We start from the raw sequence: 12,434 nt of genomic DNA, 5'->3' as shown, positions 1-12,434 counted from the left end.
TGTGATAAGCTCTACGTCCATCTACAATGGGTGCAAGCCAGTTTTGCACACGCAGAATACTCAGGTTAAACTTGACGAGCCTAGCATTTGCGGATATGGCCTCGGAACACTGAGACCGAAAGATCGAGCGTGAATCATATAGTAGATATGATCAACATAGCGATGTTCACCATTCAAAACTACTCCATTTCACGTGATGATCGGTTATGGTTTAGTTGATTTGGATCACGTAATCACTTAGAAGATTAGAGGGATGTCTTTCTAAGTGGGAGTTCTTAAGTAATATGATTAATTGAACTTAAATTTATCATGAACTTAGTCCTGGTAGTATTTTGCAATTTATGTTGTAAATCAATAGCTCGCGTTGTTGCTTCCGTGTGTTTATTTTGATATGTTCCTAGAGAAAATTGTGTTTAAAGATGTTAGTAGCAAAGATGCGGATTGGATCCGTGATCTGAGGTTTATCCTCATTGCTGCACAGAAGAATTATGTCCTTTATGCACCGCTAGGTGACAGACCTATTGCAGGAGCAGATGCAGACGTTATGAACGTTTGGCTAGCTCAATATGATGACTACTTGATAGTTTAGTGCACCATGCTTAATGGCTTAGAATCGGGACTTCAAAGACGTTTTGAACGTCATGGACCATATGAGATGTTCCAGGAGTTGAAGTTAATATTTCAAGCAAATACCCGAGTTGAGAGATATGAAGTCTCCAACAAGTTCTATAGCTAAAAGATGGAGGAGAATCGCTCAACTAGTGAGAATGTGCTTAGATATTCTGGGTACTACAATCGCTTGAATCAAGTGGGAGTTAATCTTCTAGATAAGATAGTGATTGACAGAATTCTCTAGGCACCATCACCAAGTTAGTAGAACTTCCTGATAAACTATAGTATGCAAGGGATGACGAAAACAAACCCCGAGCTTTTCATGATGATGAAATCGATGAAGGTAGAAATCAAGAAAGAGCATCAAGTGTTGATGGTTGACAAGATCACTAGTTTCAAGAAAAGGGCAAAGGGAAAAGGGGAACTTCAAGAAAAACAGCAAGCAAGTTGTTGCTCAAGTGAAGAAGCCCAAGTCTGGTCCTAAGCCTGAGACTAAGTGCTTCTACTACAAAGGGACTGATCACTGGAAGCGGAACTACCCCAAGTGATTGGCAGATAAGAAGGATGGCAAAGTGAACATAAGTATATTTGATATACATGTTATTGATGTGTACTTTACTAGTATTTATAGCAACCCCTCAGTATTTGATACTAGTTCAGTTGCTAAGAGTAGTAACTCGAAATGGGAGTTGCAGAATGAACAGATACTAGTTAAGGGTGAAGTGACGATGTGTGTTGGAAGAGGTTCCAAGATTGATATGATCATCATCTCACACTCCCTATACTTTCGGGATTAGTGTTGAACCTAAATAAGTGTTATTTGGTGTTTGCGTTGAGCATAAATATGATTTGATCATGTTTATTGCAATACGGTTATTCATTTAAGTAAGAGAATAAATTGTTGTTCTGTTTACATGGATAAAACCTTATATGGTTACACACCCAATGAAAATGGTTCGTTGGATCTCGATCGTAGTGATACACATATTCATAATATTGAAACCAAAAGATGCAAAGTTAATAATGATAGTGCAACTCATTTGTGGCACTGCCGTTTAGGTCATATTGGTGTAAAGCGCATGAAGAAACTCCATGCTGATGGACTTTTGGAATAACTTGATTATGAATCAGTTGATGCTTACGAACCATGCCTCATGGGCAAGATGACTAAGACTACGTTCTCCGGAACAATGCAGCAAGCAACAGATTTGTTGGAAATCATGCATACTGATGTATGTGGACCGATGAATATTGAAGCTCGCAGCAGGTATCATTATTTTCTGATCTTCACAGATGATTTGAGCAGATATGAGTATATCTACTTGATGAAACACAAGTCTGAAATATTTGAAAACGTTCAAAGAATTTCAGAGTGAAGTGGAGAATCATCGTAACAAAAATAAAAGTTTCTATGATATGATCGCAGAAGTAAAATATTTGAGTTACGAGTTTGGCCTTCAGTTAAAAACAATGTGAAATAGTTTCACTACTCACGCCACCTGGAACACCACAATGTAATGGTGTGTCCGAAAGTCATAACCATATTTTATTAGATATGGTGCGATCTACGATGTCTCTTACCGATTTACCACTATCCTTTTTGGGGTTATGCATTATAGACAGCTGCATTCACGTTAAATAGGGCACCATCTAAATCCATTGAGACGACACCGTATGAACTATGGTTTGGCAAGAAACCTAAGCTGTCGTTTCTTAAAGTTTGAGGTTGCAATGCTTATGTGAAAAAGTTTCAACCTGATAAGCTCAAACCCAAATCGGAGAAGTGTGTCTTCATAGGATACCAAAAAGAAAATGTTGGGTACACCTTCTATCATACATCTGAAGGCAAGATATTCGTTGCTTTGAATGGATCCTTTCTAGAGAAGGAGTTTCTCTCGAAAGAAGTGAGTGGGAGGAAAGTAGAACTTGATGAGGTAATTGTACCTGCTCCCTTATTGGAAAGTAGTACATCACAGAAACCGGTTTCTGTGACACCTAAACCAATTAGTGAGGAAGTTAATGATGATGATCATAGAACTTCAGATCAAGTTGCTACTGAACCTCGTAGATCAAACAGAGTAAGATCCGCACCAGAGTGGTATGGTAATCCTGTTCTGGAAGTCATGCTACTAGATCATGATGAACCTACGAACTATGAAGAAGCAATGGTGAGCCCAGATTCCGCAAAATGGCTTGAAGCCATGAAATCTAAGATGGGATCCATGTATGAGAACAAAGTGTGGACTTTGGTTGACTTGCCCGATGATCGGCAAGCAATTGAGAATAAATGGATCTTCAAGAAGAAGACTGACGCTGCCGGTAATGTTACTGTCTACAAAGCTCGACTTGTTGCAAAAGGTTTTCGACAAGTTCAAGGGATTAACTACGATGAGACCTTCTCACCCGTAGCGATGCTTAAGTCTGTCCGAATCATGTTAGCAATTTCCGCATTTTATAATTATGAAATTTGGCAAATGGATGTCAAAACTGCATTCCTGAATGGATTTCTGGAAGAAGAGTTGTATATGATGCAACCAGAAGGTTTTGTCGATCCAAAGGGAGCTAACAAAGTGTGCAAGCTCCAGCGATCCATTTATGGACTGGTGCAAGCCTCTCGGAGTTGGAATAAATGCTTTGATAGTGTGATCAAAGCATTTGGTTTTATACAGACTTTTGGTGAAGCCTGTATTTACAAGAAAGTGAGTGGGAGCACTACAGCATTTCTGATAAGTATATGCTAATGACATATTGTTGATCGGAAATAATGTATAATTATTCTGCAAAGCATAAAGGAGTGTTTTGAAAGAAGTTTTTCAAAGAAAGACCTCGATGAAGCTGCTTACATATTGAGCATCAAGATCTATAGAGATAGATCAAGACGCTTGATAAGTTTTTTTCAATGAGTACATACCTTGACAAGATTTTGAAGTAGTTCAAAATGGAACAGTCAAAGAAAGAGTTCTTGCCTGTGTTACAAGGTGTGAAATTGAGTAAGACTCAAAGCCCGACCACGGCAGAAGATAGAAAGAGAATGAAAGTCATTCCCTATGCCTCAGCCATAGGTTCTATAAAGTATGCCATGCTGTGTACCTATTGTATACCCTACACTGTTTTTGGCAAGGGAGTACAATAGTGATCTAGGAGTAGATCACTGGACAGCGGTCAAAATTATCCTTAGTTGAATAAGGATATGTTTCTCGATTATGGAGGTGACAAAAGGTTCGTCGTAAAAGGATTACGTTGATACAAGATTTTGGCACTGATCCGGATGACTCTAAGTCTTTATCTGGATACATATTGAAAGTGGGAGCAATTAGCTAAAGGAGCTCCGTGCAGAGCATTGTAGACATAGAAATTTGCAAAATACATACGGATCTGAATTTTGGAAGACTCGTTGACTAAGCTTCTCTCACAAAGCAAAACATGATCACACCTTAGTACTCTTTGGGTGTTAATCACATAGCAATGTGAACTAGATTACTGACTCTAGTAAACCCTTTGGGTGTTGGTCACATGTGGATGTGAACTATGGGTGTTAACCACATAAAGATGTGAACTATTGATGTTAAATTACATGGCGATGTGAACTAGATTATTGACTCTAGTGCAAGTGGGAGACTGAAGGAAATATGCCCTAGAGGCAATAATAAAGTTATTATTTATTTCCTTATATCATGATAAATGTTTATTATTCATGCTAGAATTGTATTAACCGGAAACATAATACATGTGTGAATACATAGACAAACAGAGTGTCACTAGTATGCCTCTACTTGACTAGTTCATTAATCAAAGATGGTTATGTTTCCTAACCATGGACAAAGAGCTGTTATTTGATTAACGGGATCACATCATTAGGTGAATGATCTGATTGACATGACCCATTCCATTAGCTTAGCACCCGATCATTTAGTATGTTGCTATTGCTTTCTTCATGACTTATACATGTTCCTATTACTATGAGATTATGCAACTCCCGTTTGCCGGAAGAACACTTTGTGTGCTACCAAACGTCACAACGTAACTGGGTGATTATAAAGGTGCTCTACAGGTGTCTCCAAAGGTACATGTTGGGTTGGCGTATTTCGCGATTAGGATTTGTCACTCCGATTGTCGGAGAGGTATCTCTGGGCCCTCTCGGTAATGCACATCACATAAGCCTTGCAAGCATTGCAACTAATGAGTTAGTTGTGACATGATGTATTACGGAACGAGTAAAGAGACTTGCCGGTAACGAGATTGAACTAGGTATTGAGATACCGACGATCGAATCTCGGGCAAGTAACATACCGATGACAAAGGGAACAACGTATGTTGTTATGCGGTCTGACCGATAAAGATCTTCGTAGAATATGTGGGAGCCCATATGAGCATCCAGGTTCCGCTATTGGTTATTGACCGGAGACATGTCTCGGTCATGTCTACATTGTTCTCGAACCCGTAGGGTCCGCACGCTTAAGGTTTCGATGACAGTTATATTATGAGTTTATGAGTTTTGATGTACCGAAGTTGGTTCGGAGTCCCGGATATGATCGCGGACATAACGAGGAGTCTCGAAATGGTCGAGACATAAAGATTGATATATTGGATGGCTATATTCGGACACCGGAAGTGTTCCGGGGAAGTTTCGGATAAAACCGGAGTACCGGGGGTTACCGGAACCCCCTGGGGGGTTAATGGGCCTCATGAGCCTAAAGTGGAGAAGAGGAGGGGCTGCCAGGGCAGGCTGCGCGCCCCCTCTCCCCCTAGTCCGAATTGGACAAGGAGGGAGGGGCGGCGCCCCCCTTTCCTTCCTCTCCTCTCTCCCTTCCTTCCCCCTCTCCTACTTGGACAAGGAAAGGGAGGGGAGTCCTACTCCCCGTAGGAGTAGGACTCCTCCTGCGCGCCTCCTACTAGGGCCGGCTGCACCCCCCCCCCTGGCTCCTTTATATACGGAGGCAGGGGCACCCCTAGACACACAAGTTGATCCACGTGATCGTTTTCTTAGCCGTGTGCGGTGCCCCCTTCCACCATAATCCTCGATAGTATTGTAGCGGTGCTTAGGCGAAGCCCTGCGATGGTAGAACATCAAGATCGTCACTACGCCGTCATGCTGACGGAACTCTTCCCCGACACTTTGCTGGATCGGAGTCCGGGGATCGTCATCGAGCTGAACGTGTGCTAAAACTCGGAGGTGTCGTAGCTTCGGTGCTTGATCGGTCGGGCCGTGAAGACGTACGACTACATCAACCGCGTTGTCATAACGCTTCCGCTATCGGTCTACGAGGGTACGTAGACAACACTCTCCCCTCTCGTTGCTATGCATCACCATGATATTGCGTGTGCGTAGGAAATTTTTTGAAATTACTACGTTCCCCTGCAATATTGCCTTGACGGTCCTTCTTGAACTTAGCAAGGAACTCCTGCATCTCCTTCTCTTCACGCACCTTCTTGTACTCCTCATAAGCTTGGCGATGTTCCTTCGATAACTCCTCAAAATTGTACTCCTCATAAGCTAGACATGATGGATGATGATGATGATTGATCTTTAGTCCCCAGCGGAGTCGCCAAAAAATGTGTTCGCACATGAACACGTCACCGTGTACCCTCGATGCCGGAGGCGATGCACCGCAACTCATGTCGAAGGAGACCCGGCTGGAAGTGTGGTACACAAGCAATCTGTGGACACCTTTGTAGACCCGAAACCCCACACACCAGGGAGGGACCCCGCCAGGGCGCGCGGCGGCTATGGGCTGCCCTAGGTCGGCCTGAACGCCCCTAGGGTCTCGTGGTTCGCCGCCCTGCAACAAGAAGAATGAACGAAGAACGAGGAAGAAGAAGAACAAGGGAGAAGGTAAAAGATAAAAAAGTGGTAGATGAGTTTGTCGATTGTGTGTTATTGTTCAATAGGCCGTCACCCCTCATGTATATAAGAGGCGGATAGACTTCCCGTACAAGGAAAGGTTAGAATTCACGTTTAAAACCCTAGTTTGGGTCCAACTCGGAATCCGAACTTTACAAAACTGTTCGGTTTATAATCTGGCTGCACCTTGTGGGTCACTTTTGAGGCAGTAAACAATCTCGGATAGAAATCGAGTAAAAAGAAGAGTTGTTCGTCCTGGAAAAACGAAAAACTTTCATTTTATGCATTTTTTCATTTGACTCCATCTTAAGCCCTTAATCATCCCCGTATCGATCAAACTTACGAAAACTAGCAATTCCGATTTGGACCGGACTATTTACCGGACTGTCTATTGCGAACAGAAGGTTTGGACGATTTTCGCGATCTAGACCAGACAGTCTGGTCCAACTTCCGGACAGTCTGGTCCCAACAAAAGCTTTGGGCGATTTTCACGATCTGGATCGGACAGTCTGGTCCAATTTTCGGACAATCCGATAATGCCAATTTTTTCTGCAGCAACATTGTTTTGCCTTTAACTTTTGCATGCGACCTCAGATAAGACAATTTTTATATCAAAATCAACTGTTTCAACGAGACGCACGACTTTGATGTTGAAACTTTTTCCATCCGATGTCATCTTGATTGGGTTTTGTGCCATGCAAAAATCTGATGTCAACACCTTCTCGATAAAATCTACTTATCACATCAAGTGGAGACATCAAGTTCGATAATATGCCCCATGTTATGCCTTCGACGTCCAGTGGTTCTAATCCTATTTGACCGAATGTTTGGAAGCTTGCATTGCCCGCGAAAGTAAAAGAAAAAATATTTGAAAAGCATTGCATGGAGTTATCCCAGTGAAGTGTATTCTCGCGAACAACATATCGTCAATGATGGACATGCCTCAATCCCTTAGTATTTCAAGTGATATCCACTGTCCTAAATTATTTTTAGTTTGGAAGCCATGCTATTACACATTCCCGTCAGCTAATGTCTGAATATGTGTACATCAATTCATGCATTCTTATCCTTAAACTTGTTATGCAATTCTATATCTAAAACCGTTTCACTTTTCTCAGATATGGCATCTCGATATTCTTAAAATTTGTGAAGACGGGCTATAAGATTATTGTTCTAGTGAGCTGTAAGATTATTGTTCCATTCTTCACTGGTACATCAGAGATCGAGGAGCCATGTAGTGGCGTACAATTTCCCTTAAGATGAACCAACTATTCCATTACTAACAATTTCTCGCAATATCTGACGTTTTCACATCTCCTCGATCAGATTTAAAAACAACAATTGCCCACAAAAGACTTTGCTGTTTTTCCAATCTGCATTCCTAGGCACTTTGCCTTTTCCTACTATCCCTCAGCTTGAAATCTACAGTACAGAGGTTAACTGAACTGTATATACAAGCCATGACCAATACATGTTTGGTAGTGCAGTAAATTCGTGCTAGATCTGGTGTAACCTTCTCGACAGAAGAAACATGTACAAGGTATTTCCATTGAGCTTGCTGAAGATTCTTGACAGCCAAACCAAAATGGCATACTGAAGACACAAGAAACATGTGGCAACTTTGATGGGTCATGAGCCTAGACAGAAAACAAAAGTCAAAGGTGTGCCTGGGGGTAAGAAAAACATCAAGCCAAAATAAAATATGCAATTACCTGCAACAATGAAGACCCTTCTTAAGAATTGCTCGAACTAAATAGAATCTTCAGGTTGTTTATATCCTTGAGAATTTCCATGTATTCCGAAATCCTATAGTGTACATCAGACTCCAGAACTGCAGCACTCAGAAGGAAGGCAAATTTGGTTATGATGTAACAGAATCTAGGCGGCTTACATATAGCAAATGCACGAATAAAATAACCAACTGCCCAACATAAAAAGAGGCAGCATGCTGAAGGTCTAAAATACACATAGTTAAAGGTCTGACCCCACCCCAGTCTATTACCATGGAATAAATTTCTTTCACCCCGCAAAAAAAAAGGGTATGACCCCAGAGACAAGACTGCACGCAAGGAGATGCAAGGAAAACAAAACTAAAACAGATAATAAATATTTTTATTTTCTTCTCTTCGCACACTATGAGTTGAGGACTAATTTTGCAACTACTGACACTAGAAATGCTCATCTAGGCATAGAGATAAAATGCTGATACAAAAATAATAATGTGCGCATTGTTAAGAGTCCTAGTGGCAAAAGGCAACTGTCAAGAGAGTAATTGTTGCTTTCCATGTCAAGTGTAGAATTGAACTTCCAACATTAAACCACTTTTTTAATGTATAATAAATCAAGTCGCAGATATTGTGAAATAACTTCCGACACTTAAAAGTGGCAGATGAACAAAAAGTTTTATCAATTGATAAGCAACTGAAGACCACAATTGAACCGAAATGAAAAGAAGCAACCAAAATTTGTGTAGAATGTAGAGAACTTCAACATCACCAAATAACTTAAGGCACCGTTTCAATGTAGACATTCGGGCCAGGAATTGGTAATTGGCATTTGGCTAGCCCGAATGCCGCTGTTTGGGTGGCCAGGACATTCGTGCAAGGAATTGTCGCAGGATATCGTAGCCTTCTCTGTAACACTGGTGCGCCCCCTCCCCGAATTTGAAGCCCCGGTGCTCTGCATTCAGTAGAATCGTCTCTTCCTTGCCCTTTCACTCTTTCCCACACGAGAAAAAGAACAGGGTTACACGGGAGGACGGGACACCGAGGGAGAAGATGCTCCAAGCGGCGGAGCTCAACGGCAGCACAGCTCAGTGCTCCTCCTCTTCTCTCTTCTATCCGGCAATCCTCCGGCCATCTCCACCGGCTGGAGCTCCAATTTCCTGGGCATTTAGCGGCTGGGCCAGCTAGCACGCACCGCGGCGGGGCTAGCCTGGTGATGTCTGTGTGTGTGTGCTGTCTTGTGGCTGTGTGCATGCGTTGCTCTGTGGGGGCGTATGATTGTAGATTCAATATTTGACCATCCAAACAGGTAGTGGAATCGGTGCTCCTCATAGATTCCAAGTGCTAAATACATGAGCATCCAAACATTAAAATTAGCATTGACGTTCAATATCTTGGGATTTTTGGCATTTGAGCAAATTCAATGCCAAGCCATTGAATGTCTACATCCAAACAGAGCCTAACTGAAACCAGTAAAATGATAACTGATAGAACCTAATCTTCAGCTGAAATAACATAGAATGTACTTATCACTTACCTGAATTTTCCACATTTACCTCCTCAAGAATCTCAGCAATGTATTCCTTTGATGAACTTTGTATGGCGTTGATCTTCATTCTCAAGTTCTCACTCTCATTCTCTAGTGAATCTCTTTCCTTTAGTAGGAGAGGTAAATCCTCAATTGAACCTCCAAGCATATTAACTTGGAAGTCTTTAGATTCAGCGATGAACCTTTCCCTACAAAGAATATTAATAGTCAGAGACACTTATCCCTGATTTATTGTTCCACATGCTTCTTCGCTTGAAGCAAAAGAGTGAAAGAAACATATCTGAGTCAGGAGCAGCATTTTAGCTCCCATGAAAGGAGATAGTACGAAAAGTTCAGATTGTCATAGAATACGTAAAAAATTATACCTGCAAATGTTATGAGTCCTTTGTATGCTTACAACTTTCAATAAATTTGGTGATCCAGAAGCCATTTTTTACAACAAACTTTTTTTTTTGCACAGGACGCAAAAATGTTCTTTCCATGATAATTTACAAGTGTAGAAAGGACATTTCTCAGAATTTTTTGACACACACGGATTGTTTTATTTTTCACCCTGGAGGACATGGAACTTTCAGCTTCTGCATTTGAGTTTCTGTAATAACTATGTTTAGTGAGATTTCTCTGCGAGCCATGAAAGGTAAAACAGGGGACGGGGACGGAGACAGCGAAACAGGCGCTGCTTTCTATGGCAAATAGCAAAGAGGAGAAAGTTTTCACTGGTTCAACACTACCTATTTTGCTGAAACGCAGGGCAAAATAAGAATAAGGACGTTGAGCAAAGTAAAGAAAGTCTCATCCACCAGCACAAACAGATGGTCAGGTGCCTCCCATCAAGATCGGATGGCCAATAAACATCGGCAGGGAGAGCAAGGCGGGTAGATAGCCCCGCATGATATCTTAACTTATGTCGCTACATTAGGGGCATAACTAAATACTTGAACTCTAGCAGACATGCTGAAGATTTACAGAAAGTTCCCAACATAAAGGTAAAATGAGTCCAAATAGTCATATCACCAACTATAATAGGAAACACTGCAGGAGGGGGCGAGGGGTGTTCTGCCACTGACTATAATATATTCGGATCATATTTTTTCATATAAGTGTGTTGGGGTTAATAGCCGTGTAATATCCCCATTGTATAAGGGATTTTGCATATTTACCACAACTGTACGTGTGTATATATCAGCCTATGTCCTCATGGAAATACAAGTTCATATTTCCTCAGAGTGCACTTAGGAATTTTATATGATTTATGGATCAAATGTAAACCATACATTTTATCATAGAATAGTTTCCTAATTGCATTCAGAGTAGCTTTCTGGAATTCCAAATTGTCCTCCATCGCTTTAAGTGAATCTGTTCCAGCAGCTGCTTAAAAAGTTAAAGCCGATTAGGTAGTCCACATACAACATTAGAATCATATGGCCTTGATATGCAGCAACAGAAAACATATAAATATGCTACACATCTTGAAAAAAAAGGGCAACCTGGTGCATGTAGCTCCCGCTTGCGCAGGGTCCAGGGAAGGGTCCGACCACTTTGGGTCTATAGTACGCAGCCTTTCCCTACATTTCTGTAAGAGGCTGTTTCCAGGACTTGAACCCATGACCTCATGGTCACAAGGCAGCAGCTTTACCACTGCGCCAAGGCTCCCCTTCGCTACACATCTTGAACAGATAATAAATTTTAAAATAGTGCTGTTATCTGTTGTTAAGAACCATGCATAACATGACACAATTGTTAGTAGAAGGGACTGATTTGCACCCCAACAGTCAGCTCTCGGTTGCTATAAAATCTCTGCAGTTTCGTATATGAAAGCATAGAAAGACTCCTCAAAAAACTACTTCATTTGCTTAACCTTATCACTTTCATATGTGCTTGTGCAAGATAACAAAGAGACAGATTAACTAATATGATATATCTTACCTGGTGGAAAAATTACGATGATTGCGGAAGAGCACAGCAAATGCTGCCACGGACGAGTCCAGACGATATTGACGCCCGACCTATGCAAACTGTAGGAAAGAGTTGGGTGGGGCATCGTGGGTGGCGGCATTAGAGAAAAGCGCAAGGACACTATAGAAGAAGAGCCCCGGGCAATGCGTGGGGCAGCATCCTCATGGGAATGTGCGACCATAGATGAGCCCCAGGCAGTGTGCAGGTCGAGACTAGGGAACTGCATTGAGGTTTAGTGCAGGGGATATCACTGAGGCCAAGTTCTGAGTCCGCACACACCGAGACTTGACACTAAGTCAGCGTGCAAGTCAGTGCTAGAAGGTAAGTCCACCCGTAGACTCCTTGGGTCCTTCTCTCCGATTTCTTAGGTGAAATGACTTCTCGACCAGGTACTCAAAGACTTTGCCCAACCGTTGTAGATATGAATCTAGACAGTAAACCTGTGGCAGGCCATAAAGAAATTATGGTGGGTTCTTTTGGATTTGGAAAAAAGGGATCGGCTCCCCCTCCCGAGGCGCTCCAACGAGCGTCGTCGGGAGACAACCCTAGCACCGTCACCCCCGGCCCTCCGCCCCGGCCCCCCCTCCCTCGCCGCCGGCCAAAGGCCGCGTGGCAGAGGCGGCGGCGGGGCGGTTTTCCTCCTGCACGCAGGTGGCTGTCGTCGCGAGGCGCCTCCCCTTGCCCGCGGCGTCCGGTCCCAGCCGGCCCCTGCTCCGGCGCTCCTCCCCGCGTCCTCATGGCCTGCCGGCGC

At 42.5% G+C, this 12,434-nt stretch overlaps 1 protein-coding gene across 1 annotated transcript in view; it reads right to left on the bottom strand.

The window, feature by feature from the left end:
* Nucleotides 1-7,619: 7,619 nt before the first annotated feature.
* The window catches only part of LOC119368998, a 16,883-nt gene continuing 12,068 nt past the window's right edge, over nt 7,620-12,434 (bottom strand). Inside the window, exons 3-6 of the mRNA XM_037634084.1 lie at nt 11,002-11,095; nt 9,716-9,915; nt 8,167-8,285; nt 7,620-8,091 (exon numbers count right to left, since the gene is read on the bottom strand). Of these exons, the coding sequence (XP_037489981.1) occupies nt 8,188-8,285; nt 9,716-9,915; nt 11,002-11,095 (392 nt within the window). The 3' untranslated portion in view covers nt 7,620-8,091; nt 8,167-8,187. The remainder of the gene's footprint in view (nt 8,092-8,166; nt 8,286-9,715; nt 9,916-11,001; nt 11,096-12,434) is intronic.

Source organism: Triticum dicoccoides, chromosome 1A, assembly GCF_002162155.2.
Source record: "Triticum dicoccoides isolate Atlit2015 ecotype Zavitan chromosome 1A, WEW_v2.0, whole genome shotgun sequence".
NCBI classification, from domain to species: domain Eukaryota; kingdom Viridiplantae; phylum Streptophyta; class Magnoliopsida; order Poales; family Poaceae; genus Triticum; species Triticum dicoccoides.
Note: the sequence above shows the minus strand (reverse complement) of the source record. Positions and strands in the feature narration are given on the sequence as shown.